At 50.6% G+C, this 14,308-nt stretch overlaps 4 protein-coding genes across 4 annotated transcripts; 2 read left to right on the top strand and 2 right to left on the bottom strand.

Moving 5' to 3' along the window:
• Positions 1-307: 307 nt before the first annotated feature.
• flbA (developmental regulator FlbA) lies at positions 308-2,645 on the bottom strand (the record flags this gene model as incomplete). Its single annotated transcript, XM_040852138.1, has 4 exons — positions 308-460; positions 520-707; positions 764-1,895; positions 1,974-2,645. 4 exons carry the CDS (start codon positions 2,643-2,645, stop codon positions 308-310), a joined length of 2,145 nt encoding a protein of 714 aa, XP_040702308.1.
• Positions 2,646-3,235: 590 nt separating this feature from the next.
• Positions 3,236-3,718, top strand: ASPSYDRAFT_31168 (uncharacterized protein; the record flags this gene model as incomplete). Its single annotated transcript, XM_040844845.1, has 1 exon — positions 3,236-3,718. The coding sequence occupies one exon, from the start codon at positions 3,236-3,238 to the stop codon at positions 3,716-3,718; it is 483 nt and encodes a 160-aa protein (XP_040702307.1).
• A 4,559-nt stretch (positions 3,719-8,277) lies between these two features.
• Positions 8,278-9,356, top strand: ASPSYDRAFT_950873 (uncharacterized protein). The gene is made up of 2 exons (XM_040853075.1): positions 8,278-8,426; positions 8,516-9,356. The coding sequence occupies exon 2, from the start codon at positions 8,556-8,558 to the stop codon at positions 9,117-9,119; it is 564 nt and encodes a 187-aa protein (XP_040702306.1). The 5' UTR covers positions 8,278-8,426; positions 8,516-8,555; the 3' UTR covers positions 9,120-9,356.
• A 2,059-nt stretch (positions 9,357-11,415) lies between these two features.
• ASPSYDRAFT_44861 (origin recognition complex subunit 4) lies at positions 11,416-14,264 on the bottom strand. The gene is made up of 3 exons (XM_040846919.1): positions 14,219-14,264; positions 12,432-14,167; positions 11,416-12,376 (listed from the first exon to the last, which is right to left on the bottom strand). The coding sequence occupies exons 2-3, from the start codon at positions 13,926-13,928 to the stop codon at positions 11,759-11,761; spliced, it is 2,115 nt and encodes a 704-aa protein (XP_040702305.1). The 5' UTR covers positions 13,929-14,167; positions 14,219-14,264; the 3' UTR covers positions 11,416-11,758.
• Between the last annotated feature and the right edge of the window lie 44 nt (positions 14,265-14,308).

Here is a 14,308-nt window from a genome sequence, read left to right as displayed (position 1 = left end):
AAGTGGTGGAGAGAAAGGAGAAACGAGACGTAAAATCTTCGCAAAATCTCGGCAAGGGACGTTTCTATCAACATGATCCGTAGATCATTACATCTTTCATATCTCGTGATGGCTCGCAAAAACAGGTCGCCGGTGGGAATCGGTATCGTGTGTCGAGTGTCAAGTATATATAAGGAAATAATGCGGGAGCATTCATGTCACAGGCGTGGAATGGAAAGGGATTAAATCGTATGGTGGAACGGACTCGTGCCTAGAAAGTAAAGTCGATTGATCGAATAGAACTGGTGTAGCCACCACGTCCGTCGTGTCATGAGCGTGCTGAGCGGCTCATCGATCGTTCCGGAAGGGGTGCAGGTGTAGGCGAGTAAGATCTTGAAGAACCACCAATTAAGTCATCCACATCGTGCTCCTGGAGAATCGCAGAGTATTTCGGATCGCGCAAGAATTTAGGAACAGAATCCTATTTTGTAGATTAATGACCAAGCCCGAGACGAAAATCCAGAAACAAATGCAACTTACACTTGACATTAACTTGAATACCGATGTCTGTGCCATCTCAAATAGTTGCACCACTTCTTGAAGGCTCTTGAGCATTGAATCGTCATCTCCCACTGCTTTCGTCATGCGGCTAGCCAAACTATTGCGGAGCGCGTGGTCAATGTTGAGCTCGCAGGGAGAGCCGGGCGCCAAGAACGCGTTGTAGAGTCCTTCAAGCGAGTCAGTTAGTGGGCTCAGCGAAAAGTGCCTCCAAGATATGACTTACCGTATGCTGCTGCCAGCGTTTCCCGTACAGCATCGGGCTTTTTGAAATGGCCCACCTTGTCATATTTATGGTACTGAGAAGTGAACTCGGAGACATCAATATAGAATGAGAGGTTCTCTTCACAAAGCGAGAAGCGGAGAAATTCTCGGAACAGCAGGCGCAAAGCAGGATCTTGCAAAATATGGTTCAGGCGCGCATTGTTAGAATCTCTTGGGATCCCACGGCTGTCATAAGGTGCTGCTTCGCGAATCTTGCTGTCGCGCGCAATCCATCCGCAAACTCGTTGGCCACGGTCAGTGATACTGTAGATCGCGTTTTTGGATGGTTGAAAAGCGACCAAGGAGTTCTCCATCTGAGGGATAGAACGGTCCTCTTGTAGTACCGTCATCAGACCATACTTGACGAAAAGTTCCGCAATAAGAACAGTTTCCCGGGGCTCAATGGTTGTCGAACAGTCCATCAGCCAGTCAACGGCGCCCTTTCCTGTGAATGTGTTGGAGAACATTTTGTCGCCAATTTTGCGCTCTCTGGCCATTTTCACGCCAACCAAACCATTTGAATAGTCACTGAGCGAGTCAGAATCCGAGCTCGAGACGCTGCTTTTCACGTTGGGTCCGTCCTGTCCTGCAAATCGGCGGAAAATAACCTCAATTGTCGCTCGATCGTGGGAAAGCTTGTCGGTCTCGGTATCACGTTCCAGGTTAACCAGTTGCATCGTGTTACGGGGCGACTCAAGAACGTCAATCACGTGGCGCGCGGTGATACCGTTTCTTTGGCAAAACCTTTGCAGGATGTTGATGCCCTTGGGGGTAAGCTGATACACAGCACCCTTCAACGGAAAAGTGTGCGAATATTTTCCATCAACGGACTCAATGAACCGGGCATCAACAAACCGCTGACATACCGAACGAGCCATTTCCTTGGCCATAGAGAATGTCGTTGTCGTGGTGGTTGTAACGATACGAGAGGGGTCTTTTGGGTCTGGCTTTCGGTTCGATTGGGAGAATTTAAGGGAACCCAGATTGTTTATTGCTTCCTCTGATGTGAATGTGTGGTCATATTTGGTGAAGCGTACGCGGTGCGAATCCAATTTCAAGCTGACCATGAGGGTAGAGAACAGGTCCATGAAATCCTATTATGGAAGGGAAAAAAATAATGTCAGTAATTGTGCTATAAGCGAAGCGAAACGTCCGCATGGTTTATCCCGTACCTTTGTAAAAGGACGATCATCTTCTGTCATACGCAACAGCCTAGACGACGTTTGATGCATTTTAGCAGCAGAGAAGCTGACCGCGGAACTCGGTCTTTGTTCGGAGATGGGTGGGATGAGTTGGATGGTCTGGCGGCGCCGATCTGCTGAAGAGCTGGGCTGCTCGGTCACTGCAGATATGGGTTCGAATTGAGCAGAGCTCGGTTGTTCACTGCTGCCGCTGCCGTCGGACAATGGCGGGGAGAGAGTTGCTTCGCCTGCGCTGAGTTGAGATGCTTTTCGCGAATGCTTCTGCAGGCTACCGGATGAAGCGGATTGGCGGAGAGGGTAATTCGCGGTCGAGCCGATTGCTGAGAGGTTCGCAAGGGCACTGGATGTCTTTTCGCGAGCGAGAGCAGCAAAAGAGCGTCGATTCCGTCTGGAGATCGAGCCGATTACTGAACTTGTCAGGCCGGGTGTGGACGCGGTGGCGGACGGAGAGCTCGTAGTAGCGGGGATGTCGGAGATGAAGGACGAGGTAGAAGTGAGAGAAGGGAGACCGAAGTCGACCGTTGAAGAAGAGGAAGGGGCAGAGACAACAACCGCAGAGGAAGGGGAGGGCTGAGGCTGATATTGAAGTTGGGAAGAGGGAGGGGATCCTTGGTTGAGGGGAGCGGCAGATATGGTTGGCATTGAAGAGTGAGAACCAGAGTGGGATGAAAAGGGTAATGAGTAAAAAAAAAAAAAAAAAAAAAAAAAAGACTAAAAAAAAAAAGAAGGAAAAATCAAAACGTAAAATACAATACAATGGCGAAATGAGACTAAACCAGAGGGGAACAAATTAGGGGGGAAAATTGGGGGAGGGGGCAAAGGGAGAGTTGAGGCACTGGGGATCAAAGGAAGGAAGGGAGGGTGGAGGGTGGACACTGGGTGACGGACGATGGACTGGACAGAATGGAAAATCGGAAAATCAAATGAAACCAGAAAATAAAATAATACGGAGTAAGGTTCACTTTAATCTTCCAGAAGACCAGAAAGGGGGACTGATGCTGATGAAAAGGAGCGGGGATTTCTCCCAGGACTCAGTCTCGGTTCTCTCTGCGTCCGACAAAGTTGAAGACAAGGCTAGCTAGCTAGAAAACGAGAGGACTACTAATCAGCCCATTTCATGGCTTATTATTATTATTTTCTTCCTCAGAAGAGCAGCAGCCTGACTGCTGTTCTCCAGGGGTGTGAAGAATTCGGCCTGTCATTCCTGACCCACTGTGCACGCGGACGGTTTCATGCACCAGACAACGTGGGCCAAGAGCAGATGTGGATGGATCGGCCTTTGGGGCGATCAAAGAACCTGGCCTCGTCCTGCAGACTCCGACCAGGATGCCGCCTTACAGAAGCTCGACCATGATTTCATTCCAGGCGTGATTGATCTCCCTGGCATCTGCCACAAGAGCATGCTTGCAGATAGGGCTTTGGAACCAGCAGAGACATGGTTAAGGCGCTTGAAAAGCGTTCATACTGAGGTCAGTGGGCTACAGTGGGCTATGCTGGACGGTCGTAATCCAAATACCCAAAATTACACCGACTCGCACATCGGACGATCAGCGGACGCCGCTGTTTCCGTTCCTGAGGCCAGAATCCCAGTTTACTTCCGAGTTGTCTCAATTTTGCTATCTCATTTTTCAAAGCCAAAATGCCCTTGGATCAAAACTCAGAGCTCCTTGCTGGAAACTTACTTCCAAATCTTCCGGCTACTCCGTTCGAAGTAAAGGATGGGACGCTCTTTGGACCTGCATCAGCAACGTGGCCAGCGCAAACCCTCCTGCCAGCGACGCCGAGCCAGCCCGCCCGCCCGCCACAAAGCACCTTCCAATTTCGGCAATAAATCCTTCAGGCTTTTCGAGAAGCCCCATCTGGACTGGCAGACAGGCCAATCAACACTTCAACCACCCGGCCTCTTTCCAACTCCGGACTAGGGGTGTTTCGCTCCCCACCCCCAGCCCAACATCGCAGTTCAAGCAGGATTTGCGTGCTAAAATGCTTCCCGCTCTTCCTTGCGACCGAAAGCTGATTCGACCAAGCGTGCAAAGATGGATCTCTTGGACCTCGGTGATGTTATACGTACGACGACGTTATCGTTTCCTTACTCCGTTCGTAGTGCCTTTTCTGCCCACGTGGAATTCTGGAGTCTGAACCCTTGGGCGATTGAAGCCAACCAAATCACGTGAACCAAGCCTTTCCTGATGCAGATCGACTCTTGCTCACACGAGTCATGAAAGTTACTGAGCAAGCACTGAGGCGACTGAGCAGTGAGCAGTGTCAAGCAAGGGTTCCTCTAACCTTTTTTTTTTTTTTTAGCGGAACCAGAGCTCGCTTCTCACTTGCATAAGCCTGGATTCAACTGTCTTGTCTCGGACTATCATGTCAACCATGGCAGATTCCTCATTTTGTCCCCAGTGGGCCGGTTGATATCGGCAACAATGCCCAATAATCGTCATTTTGACGCGATGCAATTAATTGTACTCATCATTCAAACCAGAGCGACGCTAAACCCACCCAGTGGACTTGAGTGTGGCTGAGCGGCCTGAGCAGTTCGAGGGATCTGACTCCTTCGAATCCTCCAGTCACTCAGAGTGTTGTCTGGCCAAGATCCATGTGGTTCCACGTGTGTCCACGTGGAAAGAAGTGACCGTCGCTCAGGCGCCTTGGCTTCCAGTCCGCCGTTTGGAATCGCCGCTTGAGCCGGATCTCACGCTCTTGAGCCTTGTTATTGGTACGAATTCTCCTTGCGCCGTTTCTCTTCGTCTCGCACTTCCCCAGAACTGTTGGAAAGGAATTAGTGATTGGACAAAACTCTCGAGGTCATTGCAGCCTTCCGAGGTCGGTATTTCGTTATTCGCTAAGCCCCGAGACGGCGGCAAACTTTCCCCATCTCACCCTCGCTGCCTCCTCCGCCCTTCATTTAGTTCCGGCAGAAGACGGTATACAAGGGAATCTCCCAATAACATTCAGCTTTGCAGAGAGGCAGGCGCTGGCACCGGCAGAGACGGTTTAAGTACAAGAGCCGCGCGGACCGCGACAACTCTTGGTAGGAGGAGTTGGTGCACGGAGTATGTCCCCAATTCCTGGATCTGACAGGTCACTTCGCAACACAGGACGTTACAAATCGTTTTCCGATCATTCAAACAAGCTGAGGTGAAGTGTTCTTACTCCTTCCTTCTAAAAGACCCTGAACGGTGGATTTGAACAATAATAGTTCCTGTCGCTCAGCTCCCTGCGGCTCAAAATCAAACCTCACAGACTAGTCACGGTCGAGAATAATTCGTCAAGAAAGTTTCGCTTGAGGCGCAAATTTGGCGATGACAAATACGCGAGTCATGGAAAATCCATTCTCAATTGTCTCATCATCCTTCCTTGGCCTTTTGAACTCAAGTGCCCACCTGGATAAGCAACCATGAAGCGGTGAGCGCTGAGCATCGAGTTTCTTAACCCATCTTATCCAGATCCACCTGATTTGTCACAAACTACTAACTAACTTATGGAGTCCTCGAGAGACTAAATCCTAAACAATACGCCAGCCCATCCTCTCAGTGAAAAAGCGGAGGGACTGTATGTATGCTGTTTTGTTAGGTGCGGAAGGATCGCAGCAACAACAAGCTGCATCTGATCAAAATATTATTCATGCCTACCTACTGGGCTCTACAGTATCCGGCAAATAATAAAATAAAAGTAAAATAAAGGTCAGATTGGACCGGACCCCAGTTTCTCGCAGACTTTATCACAGCACCGAGCACATAAACTCAAAAGCATGACGATCACAGATCGTCACACACTTGCGCCAAAAGATTGGGGTGTTTTCTGTTTGCATAATAATCAAAACTTGCCTCCAGCTTCTGATAATAGAGTTCGAAAAGACGTTCGAGACTCCAGAGTCAATACCCAGTCCCCCAGTATGAATCCGATGGCTTGGAATCCCTCACAGTTTCGACGAGGTTATTCTGCTGTCAGACTTGCGGCTGAAGCTAAAACTTATTTTCCCCAAAACGTCGTGAAACATATGGTTTTGGTTATCGCTGTTGTCAATACGTTATACGTTAAACAAGGATGCGTCATCTCAAAAACCAATCCTTCCATCGCCAGCTCAGCCCCGAGTAAGACGCAACAAGCAGTGGACGCTCAGTCCTCGCATATCCCTCAACCATTGAAAACCACGAGAATCCTCGACTTGAACTCTTCCCCTTCAGCGTAATACCGAGTTCACAACTACCGAGACACGGCACGGAATACTAGCTGAAACAGATACCTCGTCATTAATATTATGGCTCCGTGATAGTAGGGCCCTAATCCCTATAGGGTCCAAGGACTCCAGGTGTATATTCGGCAATTCCCGCTGCCAACAACGCACTCCGTATTCGGCAGCGAATTTTCTCTCAAGTCACAAGCGTCCTGCTGGGGCTGGAGGCTGGAGCACGGACTCCGTAACTGGACCGTTACAGGCCCTTTATCTGCGAGCCTGTTAGGGCGCTTTTTGTGGCAGGTTGTTTGTTTGCTTTGAGAGCTGGCTCCAATAATACATGGCCCCGACCGGGGAGAAAGTTACCTAATTCAGCAAGATGCATAAGTGGGTCTGTCAGGTCTCGTAACGACTAGCGAAATCGGAGTCTTCGAGTTTCCATCCTTCTGATTATTCTCAATAATGCATTTTGGTTGGGGTGGCCGCCTCCAATTACGGAATGTCGTCAAAATTATCGGAGTACACCGTATGCTATCGGGCTCTAAGGTCCTCAGCATGCGGTCCACCTGTCTTTTATTCCGTCATTGTTGGTGCTGAAACAAAAGGAGGGGGATGGAGTGGGTCAAGACAACAGGACAAACCAAATCGCTAGTCAAACTATAATGTAAGAACCACGTGGCGATAAGAATGGTTAGCCAAACTTTATGCTCCATGGTTTGTCCGGTCCTTGCCCGAAGCAGATAAGGATACCGTTCGGACGATGAAGAGTCCAATACTGAGTCGGAACATCAAATGTACGGCTGTATAGTGTAGGCATGGCACCGGCAGTAGTGCGATGGTGGACAGCTTGCTGCTCACTGTCAGATATGATCCTTTATTCGTCTCTCGGCGTCCCAGATCAACAGACCCGTCCGTCTCCATGCGACGTGCGACGGAAATGACCCCGCCCAGCGCCTGCCAACATTTGCCTACAGTAAATGTATGGGAGCCTCTTACCGGGCCATTATGGATAGCCACCAGCCGGTAACCATCAATATCAATACGTCCTCCTACCTGCAGATGAGGAGAGTTGGCTTAAGACCGTAACAATAACAGCAGTTCGAGGACGACACTCTAGCATCATGGTGTAGAATATCCAAAAGACATTCTCAAAACAGAACGTATTTCAAATAATTTGTTCACTTGCAGGCCTTGTTTTGATTTTCTCTTTTGTCAAGAAGTTTCAAAACCTTGGGTGAAGCCGTGCCGAAAACTGCCAACGAAACCGCCAACTTTCTTCCTGGCAACCTCATGAGCTACTACGTACCGTATGATGAGACCCGTTCCGAAAAGAAACGTCACAGTCTCACGACAAGGAGGATTCAAAACACGCCCTTTGCCGCTCCGGTGGGGGTGTTTGAGTCATCCACAATCCAACGGCTTTACCGCATCTCTATTCTCCAGTCGCAGGCCGTTTATTTTTACTCCACGCGGCGTAGAAGGTTCTTCGGCGCTAGAAGGACGCCTTGGTCACTTGAAAGTGAGGCGCAGGCTAAGACTAAGAGCCAAGGACGTGTCATATGATGATATCAATTTTCCCCCCCGGGTCTCCTCAGCCTGGGCTTCTAGAATATGACAGGGCGCACAGATACAAGAAGATGAACACCAGTGCCATGTGTCAGATTGGCAGGCTGGGGTGTCTTTCCCGTTCGCGGTTCGACTTGTTTCAAGAAGTTTCAGCCTCCCCCTTTCCAGCTTCTTTGTTCCGTGGACGGGTTGACTTGACCCCCTTTTACCCTTTCCGTGGGACTACCATTGACGACGACGACGACGATCTCAAGAGAGAAGATTATGAAGTCAGCCGTGTCCACTGTCAATCAAACCATGGTTCTGGAAATGATTTAATCTCCGCCAGCGGAATATGATATCAATCCCGCCCTGTGCCTGTCGCCCTGTGGTGATGTCCACCCCTGGCGAAGGATGGGGCCCCTTACAGGCCAAGCCCCTAGAAAATTCCAGAATGCTTCTTGAAGACGGCCAGAAGCCTGGTCATCCCGTGTCATGTGTCGAGCGGGTGCACCATGTCATATGTATGGAGTACCGGCTTGAAGTCGATCGCATTTCGCAAATGCAGGGGATTGAGGCTTGATCAATACGAAAGTGTCTGGGCCTTTGCATCTTGAATGGCTGCGCAGAGGTTCATTCTGAGATCAGGTTTCCTCTGAATTAGTGACAAAACGGCAAATTTTTGGGATACGACTACAGTACGAGCGGAGTTTTTGGCTTTCCTTCGGGTTTCATTATGCCAAATTGTCTCAGCTTTCTCATTCCAGAAGCTGACATGTCTTTCAAGTTTGAACCTTGATCTGAGCATTCGTGATTCGATACTTCGTATGATAAGTCCGGGCTGCCTGGTCGTGTCTGATCCTCGAATACGCAGTACGCAGTACGCGGTAGCAACGAACAAGACCAACCGCCGGAGAAGTTCGGCAGATGGCTCGAAAATTCGACTCCGGGTTTCCGAGTGCGGATTGGTTACGAGAGAAACACGTGAGGATCTTCGCCAGGGCCCTGTTACACCGCATTTTCTTTACCCCTTGGCTCCGTATTGCACGTTTGCGCTAGTAACATTCTTGTGCCTCGGCCAGGGCCACTGTGGTCGCTTTTGTTTCCACGGTATTGGGAAAGTCTTGAATCCAAGGACCATGGTCAAACCTTCTGCACCCAAGATTATACGAGGGCCTGTGGCAAATCAAAGGCAAAAAATCGATCGATCGGAACCAGCCGAAACTCTCGATGAATCAGCATTCAGCAACTCAGCTTCGTCGGGTCATCATTACATACATACAGTAGGTCAGCTCCGCTTATCAAATCCGGAGACGATGATTACGATGGGCCGGCCATACTACAGGAGGGTGCCAAGAGTGGACACGAAGAGATTGCTACAGGGCTTATGAGCAGGAATCTTTTCCATGGCTTTATTAGGGATTTAGGGTCTTGGTCGAGCCCTATCTCAGGCCAAGACGAGATAATAGGGAATTGGGGATTCAGTAGCGTGGGATATCGGCCCAATTGAAAGCCATCATATTTCATGACGATGCTGATCCTTGCTGTCCACGCGAGAAATCGAACAGACGGAGTGGAACTAACAGCGACGGGGTGAAGGGAAACAGCAGGGAGCTATCTTGGTCGTGATACTAGATCCGGTTAGTTGCTCCTGAAATCCTGAGATACAATGCTTGGTGCAATGCCAGTCGTCAATTGGCAAAGATATGCGAGCGGAATACAATATACATGGCTATTAGGGTTATTATAGCATTTATTCGGTACGACGGCGGCGGCGGCGGCGGCGACGACGCATACTGGTCGGGCATGGATATGAATTGGCTGCAAAGGGAGGACAACATGTGCTGCACATTGGGAGTAACAGGGGACTTACAGTCAGGCATGCAGCTAACAGGTGACAGACGCGATATCCCACTCCTATCATGCAATCATCCCCTATTCCAACTGGTCATTGACCTCATCAACATCATCAGAATTCCTGATCAAGGAGCATCTTGCCATCTCCGTCCCCACGGCAGATAAATTAATTTAACCCAATTTCATGCATTAGTGCAAACTTGACAGCTCTCTTCCATCCATTCAAAACAATCCACGGTTATTCTCCAATTTCCGTCCGCCGAACTATTCACTCCTCCTGCGTCCTGACAAGACATAAAACATCCCTGCCACTATTTCCCCAAACTGTGCTCTCCAGTTCGGGTCGATAAGTCTCCGTGCCGTTGCACAACTTCCAGTCTCTCTTTACCCTGTTTGCTGTTCTTGCATTGCGAGTCCTGTGTAACGCAACGCAAGCCACCTGGCACTGGCAGCTGCCTGTCGTGAATCGCAATGTCCCCTCTCCCATCTGCATCGCATCCGACGCCTCCGGTTATCTTCAACGTGGCTTAGCTTCAACTCTCCAGCAAGGCTGCTGTGCTTATTGCCGACGGAGGTCGTCGGACTCTTAACTCGATTCTCAGCAGCCATTTCTGCAGTGACATTTGCAGGCAGGCGTGCATGCATCATGCATTCGTAACCACTGCGGTACGGATGCATTCGCGTCGTAGAAAGAGGGAAAGTCTAGAATTAAAAGGTCTAGAATTGTAGGTCAAACATGCTGATCGCTGAGATCCATGCGTAGTTGCGTACAGAGAATCTACCTGTAAAACTGAGAAGCCTGGCATCCTCTGACTAACTCTGGGCTCTAAAGCTCCTTGCTTCCGCTGATGAACCCCTGAGTAACTCCTCCGTCGTGTGTGGTTGCAACTTGCAAGTTCCCGGCTGCTGATGCCTGCCGAGACGGGTTGCATGTGCCTCTCCCTACATGGAAGGTGCATTCCTTCCACATTGTTGTCGAAGGTGAGATTCGGACTCGGTGGCTGATCCTGCCCGCTTATACTTTTTCGCTGGGTCCTTGCTGCCATTTAGCTGAATCCATTTATTGGAATGCTTATTCTGCTTCTAAGCATTTACTGTAATCAGTATATGCAGGGATATATATATATATCGTCATCATCTGAAATGCCTAACTTAATCGAAACGCTACTTAGTTAGCACATTGATCAGCCTGCTTACCATAACTAACTAATTACGAACTGCTTACATCGGCGTGCCCGAGTCGTCGAGTATCAAGTAAACATACCTCCTACTCGTCCTGCCGGAACAGCCTCTTTTCCACGCAACCTTGTCTTGAGAAAGATAACCTTGATGCGGTGTTTTATGGAACCCGGGCGGGCGATGAAACACACACACACACACACCTTCTTACTATCCATTCCCCCCACCAAGGAGCAGCTTCATTGTGAACCTCTCTTGTTTCTGAAAACCTAAGTCTCAACCACGCCCACCAAGCATATGGCGTGGGGTTGTATACGAGAGAATTCGTCCACGTGGTTAGTCGGGGAGTATGTGAAACGATCCGACCCGCTCAGCGAGATATATATATATATATATATCTCTAAATAGTTTAGACATGTGATGATGTGATGTTTAGGCGCAGGATAAACCGCGCTTGAGGATCGGACATATATCTGATTTTGGAGAGATCTGATCTATATGTACTCCGTACATGATGGATCGACGCAGGGGCTACTAGTAGTCGAGTCGAGTCGACGACGGGCTTGGTCAGTCGAGAATGGACAATCATGTTTGAAGACCACAGAATAAAGTTGCTATTACTATCAACGTGGGGGGGTCTCACTATACTCCGTAGATTTGCACTAAGATCGACTGGCATGAACCACATCGACCACCGTAAGGTTGTCCCTGAACTGTCTGGCTCTGTGACGAAATGTTTCGGGGTCTCACACCCCAGCCCGTGGCGCGCGCGCGCTCGCACGGTGTTAATTGAGATGCCAGTTCGTCGCCGGGGACGACCCACGCACCTAAAACAAGCCGAGAGAGTCAGACGGGGACTGCGGACGAACCTGCGACACTAGCCTCTCGGTCCGCCTCGCACGGGAAAGGGAGCTTGGGAAATCTTGGAAATCACGGACGATTGATTAATACGATGTCTATACGCCTCTAACCTAGCCTATGTAAACTAACTGCCTTAACCATCACGCCACCATCTGCCCAGAGATCCCCCAGTCCCTGCCATATCGACTACCTCCTCGAAACTGATCTCGACGCGGAACATGCGTCCGTCTGCGGTGCCACTGCCTCCTCCAACGGGACTGATGAGTCCCCAGCTCACGAGCCGTTCCCAGGCTTCGCGGGCCACGTCGCGGCCCCAGACACGGCCGGGTGTCACAGACGCTCCGGACACAGAGGCCGACGTTTTGGCCGACGTGAGGAGTCGGACGTACTCCGCATATGCGGCGGGGAAGGATAGCGCCAGTGGGGCAAGGTCTTGCGTCTGGGTGGCTTCGAGACCCGGGTCGTATAGTGCTGTTAGACGAGTGGCCGCTAACAGGAGGGAGAGGGGAAGGGACGAGGGGCTTGAGGATGCGGTCATGGATGCTGAGAAGGGAAGCGGTGCGGGATCTGGGCAGGAGAGAGGGTTGTCTGAAAATGTGCCGGGGGTGGGGACTTGGACAGATGGGGTGATGGAGCTGTGATGGAGTTCGCTGATGGCAATCAGTGCGCTTGTGAAGAATTCCTTGACTGACTTCGTTTGGTGATATATCCGGCGTAAGTGCGTTTGGAATGTTGGATCGGCCCACAGTCCCTATCAATCGCGTCAGCTACTAGTCTTATATTGAAACAACTTTGCCGTGTTTTACCTGCAGATACGCCCTCCACCCCTCCAGAGCTGCCCTCCAGCTGTCCGACTTGGCGATCGATAGGTCCTCGACGCCGAAGCCTTCCGGCGTCTCCACGTATTTGTCCTCAAGATCCAGCCCAGCAAGGCAGGCCTCAGAAAATACCTCGAACGTTCTCGGCTGTGGCACATAAACAGATCTATGACTGAACCGACTCTTGACTCGCTTCTCTAGCATCTCTGTCACGTCCACTTTCGTGGTGACGCCGAGCACCGCCAATGGGGCCTTTCGGGCCTGCGCGATATCAAACAAATTATACAGTAGCGTCTGACGAGGATGTGTGACGAACAGGTCGAATTCATCAAGGACGATGATAATTGACTTCGCCGTCGTCGTCGTCCCATCCTGGTTGCCCGAGGGGCCTTGCAGCTCTTCCGGATGTGAGAGAAGCGCAAGAAGCGTAGCCATGGTGTCGGCGTAACTGGTCACCTTTCCCGCCTCCTCTTCTGTATCAGTCTCACGACCGAGCTGCCGCCATATTTCACGTAGCGCCAGCCGGTCATCCGTATGCAAGAATCCATTCAGTCGGACGACATGGAAATCATTCTTGTGTTCTTTAGCCAGGGATGAGACGGCGGTCTCTATGATGGCTGTCTTCCCTGACCCGCGCGACCCAAGCACAAGCATCGAATTGCCCTCTCCAACCGTCACAGTTTGCTCGAGAAGATGATGCACCTTGTGATATTCACTTTCGAGTCCCTGCAATGGAACGAGCCTTTTTCCGTTCAGTTTCTCAATTAAAATCTTTGTCAACAACTGTACTTCTGTCGTGTAGCCATTGCGAACAAATTGCTGAAACTGCTCAGCATACGCAGGCAAAGGCTCATCTGGTGGATCCTCATCCTGCCCATTTGGCTCCTCTCGAACAAGATCATGTTGCAGCTGCATACTGACAAGGTCATCCAATCCATCCTGATAATTTTCCGGAGACGGCGACTCTCTATTCCTGTCGACATCATCCTTCCTAGCCCCAGCAAACCGCACAGAAGCCCTTTTCGCTTTCGTCCTTGTAGGTCTCTTCGCACGAGGCTCCGGCGACTCCGCTGCTGACTCTTCTTCGTAGTTATTATCATCATCCTCGTCCGTTTCCGATGCATGCGGTGACTGTTGACGCGGGCGCACAGTCCCAGACGTTGACCGAGTCGGCGTACCCGTATCCGCATCTGCATCCGCAGCTACAGACGCAGACTCAGACGTAGAAGCCGGCGCCGCCTTCGGTGCAGCCCGTGCCTTCCGAACGGACCGCGTGCGCACAGGCGGTTCATCCTCGAACCTCTGCGGCGCTTTCCGTTGTCGCCCGCTCGATCGCAAGCCCGGCCTCGAAGGGGTTGTGTTTTCTGCGCCGTTTGATCCTTCGCCCTCTTGTGGCGTTGTGTTATCCTGCATCGCGGTGTCTCCGTCCTCGTCTAGAGAGGCATCGGATACCCTCCTCCGCTTTGCCGTGCGCGGGTCTTTCATGGTTGGTGATGGTCGGGGAAGGGATGGGGGGTGCGAGAGTTGTGGGCGGTGTGCCCCCGTAGTTGAACAATATGGCGGGATTGGTTTTGGCCGGATGCGTAGTAGAGGAAGTAACTGGACTTCAATGGCGCGTGGAAGCGAAGGCAAGTTCGTTTCGACTAGGCGCAGCGCTCGACGGCTGGCTGGAATGAGAAATGTCTGCGGGTGTTTTACAGACACAAACTCGGGATGTACATATCCTGATTCATTAGTAATAGATCAAAGCGGATAATGCATAATAACAAGCACACCTATCACCGAGTTTTCATTTCACGTTGTGGAGAGTTGAAGTTGTTTGGGGATGCCCGGAGCTTGGATGGATCGTTGCCCAATACTCAGGC

The sequence above is a fragment of the Aspergillus sydowii genome (assembly GCF_001890705.1).
Source record: "Aspergillus sydowii CBS 593.65 unplaced genomic scaffold ASPSYscaffold_5, whole genome shotgun sequence".
NCBI classification, from domain to species: domain Eukaryota; kingdom Fungi; phylum Ascomycota; class Eurotiomycetes; order Eurotiales; family Aspergillaceae; genus Aspergillus; species Aspergillus sydowii.
The sequence above is the reverse complement of the archived record's forward strand: the minus strand, read 5'-3'. Positions and strand labels throughout refer to the sequence as shown.